Below are 16,304 nucleotides of genomic sequence, written 5' to 3'. Positions count from 1 at the left end.
ATTTCAGATTTCAGAGAAACAGTACTAAACTGCTTCCCCTGAGTTTTTTGCCACTAAAATGTTTTATTATTTTTCCAACAGAAAAACATCAACAACTTAACAACAGAATAATTGCCAGACATTTAGACATGTTCAATTTTAGGTCATAACCTAAGTAGTGCAGTTCACAAGGGGTCTTTAAATAGCTTTTCATAATTTACATGATAAAATAAAATAAAAAATAAAACAGTGAAAGCGAGGTAAACGACATAAAGTTGTCAGAATGAGTGGGGCAAACCACCTAGCACCTTATCTATTGATCTGTCAAATATTGTCTCCATTTTTACCATTTTGCATTGTACAAGTCCTTTCTTACTCTCAATAAGAAAGTCAGTCTTTCCATCTCGTGAATCTCTTTCATCATTTCGAACCAGTTATCTACTGTGGGCGGATCACTTTAAACCATTTACGGATGATTGCTTTTTTTGCTGCTACTGAAAATATTTTCAGAAGGTATCTATCACCTCTTTTTATTTCGTTGGGCAGGTCACCCAAATAAAGTGGTAACAGTTGTCCAAGAATCTGTTCCATGATTGTCCAGATATTTTCCCAAAACAGTCGTATCTTTGGACAATTCCCCTGAGTTTTAAATAATGTATTCAGCATACACACTACAAGCTGAAAAAAGTCTGATGAAGATAATCACCACTATAAAGTTTTTTTTCCCCTGGTCTTTAACATTATTTTTTATACTTCAGACACTTACCTGTAAAAAGACGGTCTGCATCTGGCCACAGTGCTGACCACAGGCCTGCTCGCTGTATGTGGAGAAGAGGACTTGGTGAGCGGGGATACGACTGTAGGCGACCCTCTTCTCTCCCCGTAACATCCAGATGATCACATCAGGCATGCTGTTTTGGGGCTAGAAACAAAAACAGGCCAACAAATGATGAGTCGACAGTTTATGATGTTTCAATCTCGTTTGAATGGACAGAACTGATGGTCCGTACCTCTTCAGCCAGCACTTTGAGTTTTTCAGTCCAGGACTCCAGATCAGCCAGAGTGTCTCTGATCTCTCTGGCCTCCTCCCTCATGCGTCGAGCTCCATCCCTGATGTTTGTCAATCCGCTGTCTCGCAGCTTCTTCATTTGGACGTCCAGGGATGTGAGGTTGGAGCGGCCCTCCAGCTCAGGCATGGGGAAACTGAAGGAGTGCGGAGATTACATTAAATAATCAGTTGACCCTAAAACCCTGGCAAACTAGTATCTGTGAAACCAGCCTTGTGTTTTATTTTTAAGGGGTGAAAAATGAACAAAATGTCCTTCATTTTATGATTTCATCTGATTTTCATTGGATTAAATAATGTTACATAAAACCTAATCTTGCTTTCTCAACACTATTTCCTCTTTTTACCTTTCCAAGTCTTCAATCAGCTGAGTGAGCACCTTCAGCCAAATCTCCACCAGCTCATTGTCGGACATTTTTGCCAGGACTCCAGTTTTAAAGGCCTTAAGGTTAGATTTCTGCAACAACAACAAAGTAGAGATGAGGATTAAGCTTTTGTATTAAACCTCGGATGAAAAGGGTTTTGGGTTTTTTGACATCCTGATTATAGTCTGAGGTATTATCTCAATTAGTTTGCATTAATTTCCCAACATTACGCATGAATGAAATCACATGAACAGTGTTCAGAAAATAAAATGTGTTATTTAACGCTGTTTAAAAAAAAAACACTGAAATAAAGTAATCAAATAATTCAGAAAAAAAAGATCAATGAAAAATGACTGATTTTTCCCCCTCCTTTTATATCAACCTATAGGAGGGAGAAACATCGCAGTATCATTACTCAGGCGTGCAGTGCTGAGTGATAATCTCACAGTTGCTGCTGTTTGGCACTTTATCCCCAACTTTTTTTCTGGCAGGTTTTTTACTTAGGGGCTCTGTCTGGTGTACCTCAAATGCTCCCACATTGCCAACTTCCCTCGTTTTACTCGGTGGATACAAAGCTTCGCTGCTTGGTCCCTCTGCCATAGGAAAGTTAATGCAGCGTAGCTTGATGGGGACGGCACGTTTAGCTGGTGTCACTCTGCCCTTTACAATTAATCACAATTAAAAACTACAGTTAATTGAACCTACATTTTTGTACATTTAGTGTTTTTTATTTTTTATATTTTATATTTTATATTTTATATTTTATATTTTATATTTTATATTTTTAAATTCTATTTTAAATATTGTAATATGTTCTTATACTGTATTATTTAAGTTGTTGCTAGTTCTGCTTTATTTCCTTGTTAATTGTTTAGCACCAATACACCAAGTCAAATTCCTTGTGTGTGTAAATGTACTTGGCAATAAACCCCGATTCTGATTCTGATTCTGAAATGCTCCGCTACTCTGTGTGTGCGTGTTTTGTGAGTGAGAACGCACACACGGAGTAGCGGAGCATTCAGGTTCAATTAACCGTGTAGTTTTTAATTGATTGTAAAACCAGTTAAGTGAGTCATCGCTACTGTCTCGGACTCTGGCACAGTCACACACACGTAGCAGACAGAAGTTCAGCGCAAACAGGCAATAATGAATAAGGCAATAATACATTAAATAATAAAGGGTTAAAGAGGATAATGTAGGATTACCAGGCGGTGATAGATGTACAAGATGATGTTGACAGACTCCAGGCGGTGGCTGATATCCTCCCAGAACGAGGTAACCACAACCACGGGCTTTGTGTTTGCCCAGGGCAGGTAATAGTAGTGATTACCTAAAAGATGTCCATTTTTTTTTTTAAATCCTCAAAACCAGGAAGCAGGCCTTTGAATTAAAGTCTTAAATAAATCATTCTACTCACCATCAAACACAGCGCAGCTATACTGAGTGGTTGAGGCCAGGGGTTTGCAGGTGGTGTCCAATTTGTTCCCATAGTTACCGATGCTGACCTCAAACTGGATCGGCTCTCCGGGTTCCTGGATCATGGAGGCGCTGTGGAAGACGGCACACAGGCAGTACTTCCTCCTCCTCTGGTACTTCTAATGTAGAGAAGAAGACAGAGGTAGAGACGTTTTGACACATTTATATTCAGTTTGAGCAACTTACACAGTCACTTTCACATTCCCTTTCCTTCTCCTCCATACAACATGTATCGAACGAAGATAATTCACATTATTAAAATGACTTCAAACCAAACTCCCCTTCACCCTTGAAGTACAATACAAATCATAAAACAAATATGCATTAAAGAAGAATGACAAATTAAAATCCAGACAGAAACGGAAGCTAGAAAAACATCTAACATTTAGTTTTACTTCATTACACATGTTTAAGGATTACATAACAACATGGACCAGGGTTTCAAATTGTAACCAGGTCTGTACTTCTCTTAATAGATTTAACCTGCACCACCAGGATGTCATCACTGTGGATACTGTCTACTGATTTGTCTTCTTTGCCCTCTAGTTTAGTGGACAGCTCCACCAGGATCCTGCCCCTGTACGCCACTCCCTCCCCCTGAAAAGACAACACATGAACTGTTAGATCAAAAGTAAAGGGACCATAGGACAGAGGTAGAAATAAAGAGAATGACAGTCATTGGACTTGGCTGGTAAGATCCTGGAAGTCTCTCACACTACCTTGCCATAGTTGAGGTCTTCGTAGGGGTCTGGCAGGCCGCTGAACTCTCGAGGGCTGCCGTACAGGTTGACATAGCAGGGTCCAAAGACAGGCAGGAACCCCACCTCAGACTGACCCGTGTTCGCTGTGGAGGAATGGAAATATGCTTAGACTCTTTATCATGGGACTCAAGCTTAGCTGAGCAAAGCTGCAGTGTTAGTTTCTTGGTGATTGCTGCATATCAGGCGTGGTGATGGGCACGTTAAGGTAGAAGCGGTGAATGCTGGGTAAGCAAAGTGAGAGGCGCTACAATGACGACATGATGAAACACTTAAATTCCAATGTCAAAACAGAGCACAGGGAAGCTTTAATGGTATAAACACATAAAGAACTAGCACATTAGCTTGCACAACATGCTTAATGCAAACATGTCATGCAACAATGAGCAACAAAGAGCACAATTGAACCTTCAAATGATGGTATTTCCCCAATCCCTGCATGTTCCTCTATACCAGGAGAAAAAAGATAATTCAGGTACTGTTTAGAGGTGAATACACACACGCACAATAGAGTAACAAAAGATGTTTTTATTACAGTCATACAATGGAAGTACAAAACGATTTATTTCTTCAACAGTAACTTTAACCTGACTATCTATATGCTTTTAAAAAGGAGGCACAAAGCTTGCTCTGGATGCTGCCTCTGTTATATGCATTTTGAATCTGCATACTGCGTATATATTTTTATGTATTGTTTCCTTTTCACCACTGGGTGTCAAAAATATGAAAAAAAATTGCAAATATGTGTAAGTACAATGATCGGAAACGTTAATGTATTGCAATAAAAGTATAAAAAAAAAGAAAGTACAAAACGTGTTTCAGTGAAATGCTCTCAGGTCCAGACCTCTTAGCCTCTTTGTTGTGTTTTAATAAATTAAAAAAGATTAAAAGATTAATACCTTCAATTTCTCCACCAGAGGAGGCTATCTTTGCCAGGTTCAGGTATGTTGTGCCAATGGCATCATTTCCTGTCAAACGATCCCTGAAATCACACACAACACCCTCAGACTCTACACTGCGTTCACAAGGTTCAGACTTAAATGGCTGACTTAGAAATAACTGAAATCTGTAGCGTTATTTTAACCAGAAGGTGGAAAAGGAAAATAATTCTTCTCTCTGTTGTGTTTTCAACACCTCGGGCACACACAGTTTTTCTAACCTTTCGTCTTGCACTCATTTCCCTGCAGCCTTCCTGGACCTGATTTATCAGACTAACAATGATTTAAAAAAAAAAAAAAAAGTGAGACAGTGCCAACAGGATCCCTGAGCGTGTAACTGAGAGGAAGGGAGGGGTGTCCACTGTATGAATCATATGCTGCTACATTATTCTCATGTGGTTAGTGATTTGGAATGGAAACACAGACCCAAACACACACACACACACACACACACACACACACACACACACACACACACACACACACACACACACACACACACACACACACACACACAGACCCAAACACACACACATACACACACTCTCCTACACGCAGCTGACTACACTGCAAAAATGTTGTCAACAACTTTCTGAACCAGGAGAACAAAATGACACTGTCTAGTCCTCCACACTGGATCACTTTAATAATAAATATTGAAATATTGTTCGACTCACCAATCAAAGACTGTCAGTTTGACTTTCTCACACATGGAGGGGAACTTCAGAAAATAAATAATCACAGGTCAAAAAAGACAAAAAAAGTATTTGTCATTTCTAAGAGTCCTTTTTCAGAATATAACTTCTCTAATGAGACGACTCACCTTTACTTGAAGGTTCAGCACTTGGTTCCATTCTGGATTTGCATTTTTTTCAATAACCTGAGTGCAAAGCTGGAGGGACAAAAAAAACAAAAAACAAAGGTCAGAGTTTCTCAGTTTAACAATAATGTAAATCCCAGCATGCTTACATGTAACATTATAGCTAAAAAAATGATTTATGATTAACCTTTCTACCAGCAAAGCGTGCTTCTAAAAAGGGGTCGACCAGGTTCTTCTTGTTTTCATCTCCTCCAAAGATTTCTTTCATGGTCTGGATGAATGCATCATCCACTGAAATGAGAAAACAGGACATTTATCACCATGAGGTTTTAACAAGCTCTGCTTCGACTTGCAGGTTTTGATGTAATTTAAACAGTTTGTTGCGAATTAATTTTTTTTCGACAGTTTTATTAAGTTTATTATGTCTTATTGAATAGAGATGGACTTTTTAAAATAATATAATGTTGTATGTCTGAAAGTCATATACAGAAATGCATATTTTGTCCTTTTGTGTGTTTTTGTGTCTGTTTGTGTGGTAAAAAGCTGTAATTACTTGTCTGAAAACTACACCACCACGACAAACTAAATGTCAAACAATACCACAGAAACTAGCCTGATATCAGACTCTCACTAAAGTGCAGAAATGAAGTTTCAAACAGGCAAAATAAAATATTCTAAAAATAAGAACAACAAATACTGATCATCAATTCCTCATGGACATGGATACGAGTCAAATGTATGTTTTTGTCATTAAAGTTTCTGAGGTTTTTTTTGGATACAATCAATGACATAGAGGGATTCATTCAATTAAAATATACATTTCATGCGATTGACAAAAAAAAGACTTAAGACAAACAGGTAAATCTTACTTTTGATATAAAACTTTGAATACAAATGTACAGATTTGACTTACAGTAGACCAAACTTAGAACTGAGCCTGCACTAACCAATATTACTGTACAAACAATTGATCAAAGGACTAAAAAGAGAACTTCAAGAGAACGGATTTTGGATGTGCATTTATCAGGTTGCATCTTGTTTTGCTCTGCGTCTGCTCTAAAAGCAACTCTGTGTGTGAAAGAGTGCACACATGAACAGTAAGTCTTGGTTTCTGTGTTGTGCAACAGGATTTGAAACAATAGCTTAGCCAGTCTTACTCTGGGGAACATCCTCGGCTCTGAACACCTTCAGTGACAGTGTGGCCCACCGCAGAGTCACACCAGCCGGCAGCAGCAGATTACTCTCTATGTCATCCTGATCATCATTTGCCTCCCTTCTCTCCACCTGTGAGGAAGTCAAAGAATGGAAGGGCTCCATGTGAGAGAGTGAGGGGCATTAACATCATATTTAAAGTGAGTACAGTAGTGTGTTGGCCTCGTACCGGAGGCTCGTCTCCAGTCCCCACCACGAAGAGGCTGACTTTGAGGTATCCTTTAGCCCCAGAGTTGGACTCATCTGGGTCATTTAATAGGAGCCACTTCCTCACAACACAATGGGCTGAAATTGAAAGCACATAGACAGTGTTTGAAGCTGGAAAAAATAAGTACAACCAAAGCTGCTAGCTGAAGTGCTTCACTATGTTCACAAACAGATCATTCACTTTGTCTGGTGTGTGATATTGTGTAGGTAGCGTGCAATGTTTAAAATCAACTGCCTGCTGCAGCCAAAACCTAGCCTTCGCTATGATTCAAAAAAAGAAAAGAAAAAACAGTGAAGGTGTCAGCTGAAGAACCAAAGAAGAAGCTAAAAGACAGTAAAATGTGTTAAACATGGAGGTCAACAAAGGAGTACCTCACAGATCTATCCTTGGCCCAATTCTGTTTACAATGTACTGTATATAAATAGCATTGCAGAAAATACTGAAAACTGTAAAATTCACCTGTATGCTGACGATGCAATATTATATGCCATTGCGCCCTCCAATACTCAAGCCCTTTCATTGCTACAGACCGATTTTAACTCTTTCCAGCAAACTCTTGTTTATCTTAAACTGAAACTGAACCCCGAAAAAACTAAATATATGATCTTCTCAAGACAGAACGTTGAACCCATTAATGCCACATTGTCAACAGTAGACAATGTAAACATTGAGTGTGTTCAACAGTTTAAATATTTAGGTATCTGGCTAGATCATGATTTGTCATATAGGTCTCACATTTCTTGTTTATCTGAAAAAATAAGAACGCAACTTGGTTGCGTTTGTATAGGAACAAATCCTGCCTAACAGTGCATAATAGAAAAAAGATTGTCCAGGCTACAATACTGCCCGTTTTGGAATATGGAAACACAATCTGCTTCTGTCTTGAAGCCTTTAGATGCCTTATACCACAGTGCTCTTCGCTTTATCACAGGCAACAAATGTCAAACTCATCATTGTGATCTCTATCGTTTTGTAGGCTGGTCCTCGTTGGGTCAACAAAGAAAGCGACACAGTATTTTGTTTATTTAGGTAAACTCCCTGCTTACCTTTACTACTGTCCTGTCCATAAACATATCGAGCCATTCAACTAGGTCTCAAAACTGGATAACTTTGAAAACACTGAGGTTTAGAACTGAATGGGGAAAGACTGCCTTTAGTGTTGCTGCACCCAGTATGTGGAATGACCTTCAGCGGACAGCTAAGTTGCCCTCTCTTGTTTCATACAGTGTTTTTAAAGACCTTGTGTCCAAACTGTCATGTCCAGCTCAGTGTCTTAGGTTGTTTTTATTTCTATCTTGTATTATTTCCTGTTTTGGGTCACTAACTTCAGCCTACAGATCCTTCACTTCCTGCCCTCATGTGTTTCCTGTGTGATTGTCTGCCCCGTACTGATTGTTCCCAGCTCCATCTCGTTGTCTTCCCCCTCACCCTAGTATTTAGTCTGTAGCTTCCCTTCCTTCTGTGCCAGTTCGTCTTTGACCCCTGTGAGAAGCGTTCAAGCCTTTTGTTTCCCCTTTGATCACTTTTTTGGATAGTGTCTTCTTAAAGAGTAAAGACTGGTTTTTTTCCCCCCCCATCAAAGACTGCGTTGTGAATGTGAATTCATTTAAATGGACATGGTTTACATGTGTGAATATGTGTTTCAGTGTCTAGATGCTATTCTTGTTAACTGTTAATATGTTTATATTTGTGCTGTTTCTATTTTTGTATTGCTGCAGGGCACCCCTGGAAAAGAGACCTAGGTCTCAGTGGGTCCTTCCTGCTAAAATAAAGGAGAAATTAAAAAAGCTGAGGGGAAGTACAGAATCGGGTTCTGTCAGGTCATCCCTATGAGGTATAAGTAGTCAAGTGATCACATGTTAATACCAAAATTATTTTTATGGTTGCTTTAAATTATGATTTTTTTTTAGGTTTTATTTGAAACAAACTTGTAATGTTGAGAATCAATGATACCAGCGATGTAGGAACTAAAAACAACACTGCCCCCGGGCACACTTCAAACAACAGCATCCTGAGAGAAAATGTAAATGAAATACAAATCTGTGGTTTACCTGGCTCGTCATAGACATAACCAACGTCCAGCTGTGTGAGAAGAACAACAGATCAGTCAGACGAAAAAAAAAGGCATCAACCAAATTCTTTTACATGCTAAGAATTAGTAAAACTAGATACCTTGAATTCTCCCACGAGACTGTCAGCCCTCAGTGAATAAGAGTTATAAATCTGAAAGGAAAAGGCTTAAAGACTCAATGACTGATGTTTATACAAAGTGACAGAGGATGGTGACCCCACAAAGACGTATGTATACTGACCCGGAAACTGATGTTCTTATCAAACAGATCTGATGGCAGCATGTGGACGTTGAAGTAGAACATCTATGAAAATATAAAAAGAGATATAAATTCCCCTGAAGACAGACAAGGAACACATTCAAACTGGAGCCAGAAGACAAGCTTTCTGTTGTGGAAGGCTCAGCCCTGAACTGTGCCCAATGGTTTTAAGTAAGAGACAGATTAGAAACTTTTAGAGGTTAATGCGAGTACCTCATCAAAGAAAGGGTTGTTTCCTCTCTTTATCCTCGTCCTGTGGGTGTCTTCACACACACTGACCTTCACCACTGGTTTAATGTTGTTGCCAGGCAACTGACGGGCCTCAATGATCCGGACACGAATCTGAAACACACCCGAGTGTCACAGGATCCAGCGTGGATAAAGGTGTGACAACCATGACAGCATGAGAGCAACTTATTCTGACCCAGAGAAACCTACGTTCATTCAAAAGTACTACGAAATCATCCTAATTAAGCCTTATCGCAGAAGAAATAAAAGCAACTGGAAACCGACATTTCTTTTTTTTTTTTTAAAGAAACAAGTGGGGAAAAACAGGTTCATCAAATCTCTTAAATCTTATTTCTAGCTTTTCAAATATCCAGACATATTTAATCATATAAAGGGATTACAAAGGGTGAAAATCGACCATCAAAGGTAACCCAGTACACAGCTCTGCAATGAATGCAGATTATTCTGAATTTTCAAACAAAAGCATCCACTGTTTGTGTTATTCAGGTTTTTATTCAGAACAGTACAGTGTCCCCATATTAGTATTCATCCTGCTCAAACTGTCCACATGTTGTCTTTTTTAACTGCAAATGTAAATGGATTTATTGTATTTTATAAAATGGAACAACAAAAGCAGTTCCTGATTCACAAAGCGGGAAGTGAGGAAATTATAAAGTATTCAAAATGACTTCAAAAAAGTACATGGAGGGTGAAAAATGATTCAATGCACTGTAGCTAAAAACGTGCATATCCCACACTAACAAACTGTAAACTGATGGTCTCCTAACAACGCCCTGATCATTTTGACTCATGTTAACAAACAAAGTTGTATGCTGAGCCGATAGTTGTTGTTTCTGTCCATAGATGTGTCAACGCCAGACTGACCTGGAAGTCCTGAGGCTTATTCACTAGTCGGTGGCGGCTGTGGGCCCTTGCCAACCGCTTCTGGAGGTTGCCAGACTGTCCCGGGGAGAGTGGGGCCCCTGTAGCACTGCTCTGGGCCCCATCTGGTTGACTCTCATCCCCCTCATCGCCTCCACCACCTGACCAGCAGGAAAACAAGATGCAGAGATTTAACACCTGACCGGCCTCTATTCATAGATATTGCAAATAGTTCAACTTCATCACACTAAGAGTGGCACAAACATACCAGCATCCACTGTAGCGTCTCCTGATTGAGGGTCGTTGGGGTTTAGAGCAGCATTGGCTGGAGGATCATAGCTCACCATGAGGTCGATAGTAGCCTGGAAAGATGATTTCCTGGTAAATTATTTCTTTTAAAAGGGAGACAGATATCTTACTTTAAACATAAAGAAACTCACCCCGATGTTCTGTCCTTTCTCGTTGACCAAAGGGACATTTTTGGATGGTAAGGACCTCACTTGACCAGTGGCGAGGTCTCTCAATGAAATCTTAGTTGACCCGAGGAATCTGTTGGAAAGCATAAAGCAAGAAAACATTTGAGCAAATACAGATTTGCATCAGATTTTGACAGATACATTATTTGCGTAACTTTAAATGTGTATACCTTGTGACTAAGTGGAAAATGTATTTATTTATTTATTTATCAGTATCAACACTGTAAAATAGACATACAAAAAGACAACTGCAGCGACATAGATGCATAAAAAACAGTTTGTCATAATCCTGCTCTGGTATTCTGATGTAGCCTTATTTACTATCTACATCATGCTCAGGTGGCTAACTCAAATTTATGCTGTAGAGCTGTATCATAGGTTTGAAGTTTTATTAACAAATCTGACAATCAGTATGACCATTTCCTGATTATTAATCAAATTTAACAAGATGGTAAACATGCAGGACATTTGACCATATTCTACTGTTAAACAACATATTTGTTAGCCAATCAGCTACAGTCAGACAAAAGGTGATGTCAGCATTCAACAACTTCTTAGCTAATATTTCTCTCAGCTTGGGATACGTAAAAAAAAAAAAAAACACTTCTGGTACTGCTGAATGCTAGAAAAGATGGTTGATTACTAAAATTAGCTGTTGTCTGATGATAGCTAACGGGTTCACAAAAGTTGTTTTCAAAAAGTCTTATCATATCATACAACACTTTGAGTTTTTTTTTCTAGCTAATGGTAATGTTAGCTTGGTGGACATTTTTGAATGGTAACAATCAGTTATAAGATAAGTTGTTGTAACAAAGTATAGTCAAGGTAAGTAAAGTTTATTTATATATAATTTTTCACAGCCATAAGGTGACGTTAGCATTCTGTTTTTTCCTAGCTAACTGTATTGTTATCAAAGGGAAATGTAAGCTAGGCGTTGCCTGAATGTTAGCATTAGCTGTAGCTTAACTGGTTATCATATGTTGTTTTAACTGATACACCTGGACATTTTAAATGATAATTGTTTGTTATATTCCCTACATTTAAAATACTTTCAACCTGAAACAGTGCAGTACAACACATTACAACATTTGAGCTTTCCAACCCGAGAGTGATGTCAGAGGAAAAGGGTCCCCAAGTGAAAACTCAACTTTAATTTCTAGTCAGCCAACACATCAGGAATGTAGTTACAGACAACCGAGAAACTCAATCTGCTTGTGTGCTCAGTGAAGTCACATTCACAAAAGGGGCATAGAGAAGGTCACCACCCAGAGCTAACAAACCCTGCCTGCTCAGACAAACAAACGCACCCCATGAGGCAGCATACAGTCAACACTGCACAGAAGCTACCTGCCAGTGATTCAGTGTTAGATCATCTGAGACTACCTGCAGAGAGAACTCAAATGACCGAATCTTCCATTTGTTTGCATTGGAAGATCCTTTCATTTCCAGCTAAGGAAAACAGAACCAGGGCCATTTTTCAGAACATTTTAACATTTAAGTGACCAAGCAGAAATCTAATGAAGCAAACAACGTGTGAGTAATGGAGATGTCGATTAAGTGTAACTTTATTTGATTTGACACGTTTGCTTGAAATGACACGTCACATTCCTCTGTTAACTGCTTCTTTGCTGTTCAAGGACAAAATAAAATGTTGGAAAGTGTCAGTGTACATGAGATCTGCCTACATGAACACTGGACTCTCTTTCTTTATACAAGTATTTTATAAATTGTTCCAAAGCAGTGTGTTATTGCTCCTGGTCTATTGTGGTGCGCGCTCAGGCAACTGCTTGGGGCCCCAGACCAGTAGGGGGCCCCAGACCAGTAGGGGGCCCCAGAGGACAGAAAAAAATGTAAACCAAAGCAGCGACCCCATAATGTGCAAAATTTTGCAATGACAGTAGGAAGCCTCCTTAAGGGGGCCCCATTTGATTTTGATTTTTGCCTTGGGCCCCAATGGATTTTAGAATTGCCACTACCTCCAGGCGGGCACACGAAAAACTACACTGCTAATTGTGTATCTTGTTTATGCTTAAACACTTATAGATTAACGTTAAGGCAGAAATACAGACAAAATACATTTTTTTCTTCTTAAATGTTGACACTGACGCGTTAATCCAACATAAACAAACGGCTGCCAGTTCAGCAGAACAAACCATATGACGTATTTTTGTAGGCTAACCCGGAAGTAGCATCGCCATGGGGCCTAACCAGAATTTGCCTATGGGATTTTTGCATTGGATTTTGGATCATTGCAGAAAATCAGAAAATCAGACGATCTCTGATATACTAATCCGCATAGCTTAATAAATAGTTAACTAACATAATATTCACCTTAACCTAAAGATTAAACCTACAGGAGACATCTCAGACTAGTGAGAGAGTTCCCGCCCTCTGTGTCCGGTGTGATGACGTTTAATGTCCCCGACAACCACTGTAGTCACATTTAGCCACTTGTTAGCAACGACACGTAAAAACTTCAAAATTGTGAAAAGTGTGGGTATTACCTAACATAGTTTATGTGGTCTAACAAAACACCAACATCTCTTAAGCTTGTGTTAACCTCAGACCTTATTTCAGGCGTCTAACCACTTCATAATTCCCATTGACTTTTAGACGTTAGACCCCATTGCACTACAATGCTAACTTACTTCCTGGTTTTAGGACTCATTCCTGTGGCGCTCTATATCACTATAATATAGTCTAAGACATCAATCCTGCAATAAATCCAACCATTATTTTACAGGGAGGTGTTCTGATTCTTTTTTCAAACCTTTGATAAATTCAAGTGTAGGTTATATAACAATACAATATGTTCTTCAGCCTCCAAAATAGTCCTTACGTTGAATCAACACCTCTCTGAAACAGCTCAAAATTTGAGAATATTGTGAGTGAATCCTTTTAGTTACATGTACCTCGTAAACACTGAATACCTTGTAAAATCACACTGAATAGTTTACGACGTAAACTACTCAGTGGATGTTTGTCGGCATTACATTACTTTTCAATCCATTGAATTCAAAATAACACTGAAGTAACACAGTGTAGCAAATGGACTGCGATGCATCATTCAGATGACATTGTACTTTGGGTGGACTTGTTTTCTTGGCAGTGATCCTGAGAGGAGGAATTTCCCGAGACAGAAACAGTTACTCACTACGGACTCTACATTAACATGACATCACTGAAGACTCACTGACAAAGACTTGGAGATTAACAATAGTACCAAGATATTCAAGACGATGATTTTCCCTTTAACCAACTTTTGCTTGGTCGGCAAAGAAATTCAATCATGGGACAAATCGAGGAAAAGATGAATACCATGTTTTAAGAAGCTGAACAAATGAATATTAAGTGATTTAAGGTGCACTTATCAGTACAGGAACATTTAATGAAAAAAAATCACTGATGAAAAACAAAGAGACAAAGTTAAAAGAACAAAAATCAAAAGAGGACTGTACTTAAGGTGAAAACGATCTAGTGCAAGTTTTATAAAATCATTGACAAGTAAATTGCAAACTACACAAAATACTGATTATAATTCACTCAGCTGAAGTTAAATAATGAATGACAAAAAAATCTTCCACATGTGATTACTCCGACATCTGAGTAAGACACATTTTCCTCACAACACAAAAAGTTGGACAGAGTTTTGTTGAGGAGATGATATTTTTTTGGCTGCACTCAGAGCTCTGAATCAGGAAGGAGACTGACACAGGGATTCTCCATGAGTCTATAAACCTGGTATGTGGTCTTGAAGCTGACAGGGTGTACAGCACTTGCTTGCTAATAAGATTAGAATTTGGATTAAGGTAAAATGTGTTTGAGGGGAAACATCATTGAAAAAGATGGCTGGTTATGTAGCTGGATTTCAACATGGCTGTTCTTTCTCAGATATTTATCATTTTGCAAATCCTCTGTTTTCAGGCTTGACTACACTCTGATACCATTCAAATTTAAAACAGAATAAGTCACACATTATGATTGTATCAGACCCCAACAGGCCTCGACACTTGTCTGAACATCTTCCAAAATGTACATACAATATAGACCAGCAGCAGCACTGCATATATTGTGAAAAGAATGTGGAAAGCATGCTATGACTGACACATTTCCTCATTGTTTTCCCTGCAAACACACAGAGCAATGACCAAAACAGGATGAGTCACAGGGAAACATCCCACCACTGCTGACTGAGTCCCTGTATTTAAGACTTTGATAGCTGGTGGAACAACAGTCTGACAAACTTCTCTGCACTCGCGCCATATAATCTTGAAGATCATTTAAAATCCTCCTTCTCACCTGCAGGTCTGTTTGTGGTCATCTAGCATCATATCTTCAAGAGGTCACAGTGCTCTATAAATGATCTTGAACATTGTGCTGTCAGTATGACTAACATCTCTAAAAGTAAAAGGGGGGGGGGGGGTGGTGGGGGCAAAGCCTTTAATTATCAAGCCACTCTCCCTTGGAATCATCTACCAGTCAGGGTCCTGGAGACAGACACCCACCCACTATACTTTAAGAGTAGCATATAACATAACAGACAAAGAGCCATGACAAGAGATACATCTTCTTTTTGCAACATAGAATACACATACATACCTCTCCCCTCTCCCACATGGTGAACGGTCCTCCACCCTCCTCCCTAACCCACAGATCAAAACCATAAGAATAAAAGATGAAGTAAAAGAATAGATAAATGACATCATGTATTTAACTTATTCCATGTGCCATCTAAGGGCCTTAAGTCTTATGAAACAGCCTCTAAAGGCATTGGGTTTTTTCTCTAATGGACCTCATGAAATAACTTCATCGATCCACTGAATAATATCAGGGGGATTTTAGTCTATTCACTTACAGTAGGCCTACACGTGATGCATTTTTTGGCATCTGTAATGTCATTTTGCTCACATAACCCTTTTATCTTTTGAGGGGGGGGGGGTGGGGGTTCAAATCAGTCAAGTCACCCAGCATTGTGTTCTCAGGTGAAAAGGAAGTATCTTGTAATAATACTTAAAGAATATTCTCAATCCCAAGCCACCACAGTCTGTACAGGGGTACAGGGTTACCAGTCTCTAGTTCAGGGGCTCCCAAACCTTTCAGCTTGTGACCCCCCAAAATAAAGGCGCCAGAGACTGGGAACCCCCACTGTCCCATGAGGTGGTTAAGGCAAATAATATAGTGCACAGCCACGCTCAACACAAATTCATACAACAGTCTAAAAAACATACAATTATTAAATACAGTACCGGTAATTTATTGTAAGAAAGGTTAGAAGTAGAATACAAGTCATTTCCATTTCACTTTATCACTAATTGGACTTCACACACAGGTGTGTGTATGTGTGTGTAAAGAGCAGCTGACAGGTACAACGTTGTCGTCATGTGCAAAGTTACCATTTAAGTATTTTTACACATTAACTTCATTTTCATTTCACTTAGTGATATGGTTTCATTTGAAATGGAAATACTTTTTGTATATAATCTTGAGATTTTAAATTGGTATAAGCGTTTTTTTGAAGGCACCTAGAGAGTAAAATACCCCACATATATATATATATATATATATA

General features: G+C 38.9%; 1 protein-coding gene across 7 annotated transcripts in view; it reads right to left on the bottom strand.

The window, feature by feature from the left end:
• myof (myoferlin) overlaps positions 1-16,304 on the bottom strand; it is a 39,017-nt gene that overhangs the window by 17,278 nt on the left and 5,435 nt on the right. For 4 of the 7 annotated variants that reach the window (XM_065949308.1, XM_065949309.1, XM_065949311.1 and 1 more), the window contains exons 4-24: positions 10,703-10,811; positions 10,531-10,624; positions 10,266-10,423; positions 9,366-9,494; positions 9,135-9,197; positions 8,995-9,045; positions 8,874-8,904; positions 6,784-6,899; positions 6,560-6,686; positions 5,590-5,693; positions 5,406-5,474; positions 5,260-5,303; positions 4,544-4,626; positions 4,053-4,091; positions 3,606-3,730; positions 3,370-3,483; positions 2,828-3,005; positions 2,616-2,740; positions 1,393-1,502; positions 990-1,182; positions 746-901 (exon numbers count right to left, since the gene is read on the bottom strand). In XM_065949308.1, coding sequence (XP_065805380.1) covers positions 746-901; positions 990-1,182; positions 1,393-1,502; positions 2,616-2,740; positions 2,828-3,005; positions 3,370-3,483; positions 3,606-3,730; positions 4,053-4,091; positions 4,544-4,626; positions 5,260-5,303; positions 5,406-5,474; positions 5,590-5,693; positions 6,560-6,686; positions 6,784-6,899; positions 8,874-8,904; positions 8,995-9,045; positions 9,135-9,197; positions 9,366-9,494; positions 10,266-10,423; positions 10,531-10,624; positions 10,703-10,811 — 2,218 coding nt within the window. The remainder of the gene's footprint in view (positions 1-745; positions 902-989; positions 1,183-1,392; positions 1,503-2,615; positions 2,741-2,827; positions 3,006-3,369; positions 3,484-3,605; positions 3,731-4,052; positions 4,092-4,543; positions 4,627-5,259; positions 5,304-5,405; positions 5,475-5,589; positions 5,694-6,559; positions 6,687-6,783; positions 6,900-8,873; positions 8,905-8,994; positions 9,046-9,134; positions 9,198-9,365; positions 9,495-10,265; positions 10,424-10,530; positions 10,625-10,702; positions 10,812-16,304) is intronic. The other 3 variants (XM_065949314.1, XM_065949313.1, XM_065949312.1) reach the window with 1 other exon arrangement.

Source organism: Labrus bergylta, chromosome 21, assembly GCF_963930695.1.
Source record: "Labrus bergylta chromosome 21, fLabBer1.1, whole genome shotgun sequence".
NCBI lineage: Eukaryota > Metazoa > Chordata > Actinopteri > Labriformes > Labridae > Labrus > Labrus bergylta.
The sequence above is the reverse complement of the archived record's forward strand: the minus strand, read 5'-3'. Positions and strand labels throughout refer to the sequence as shown.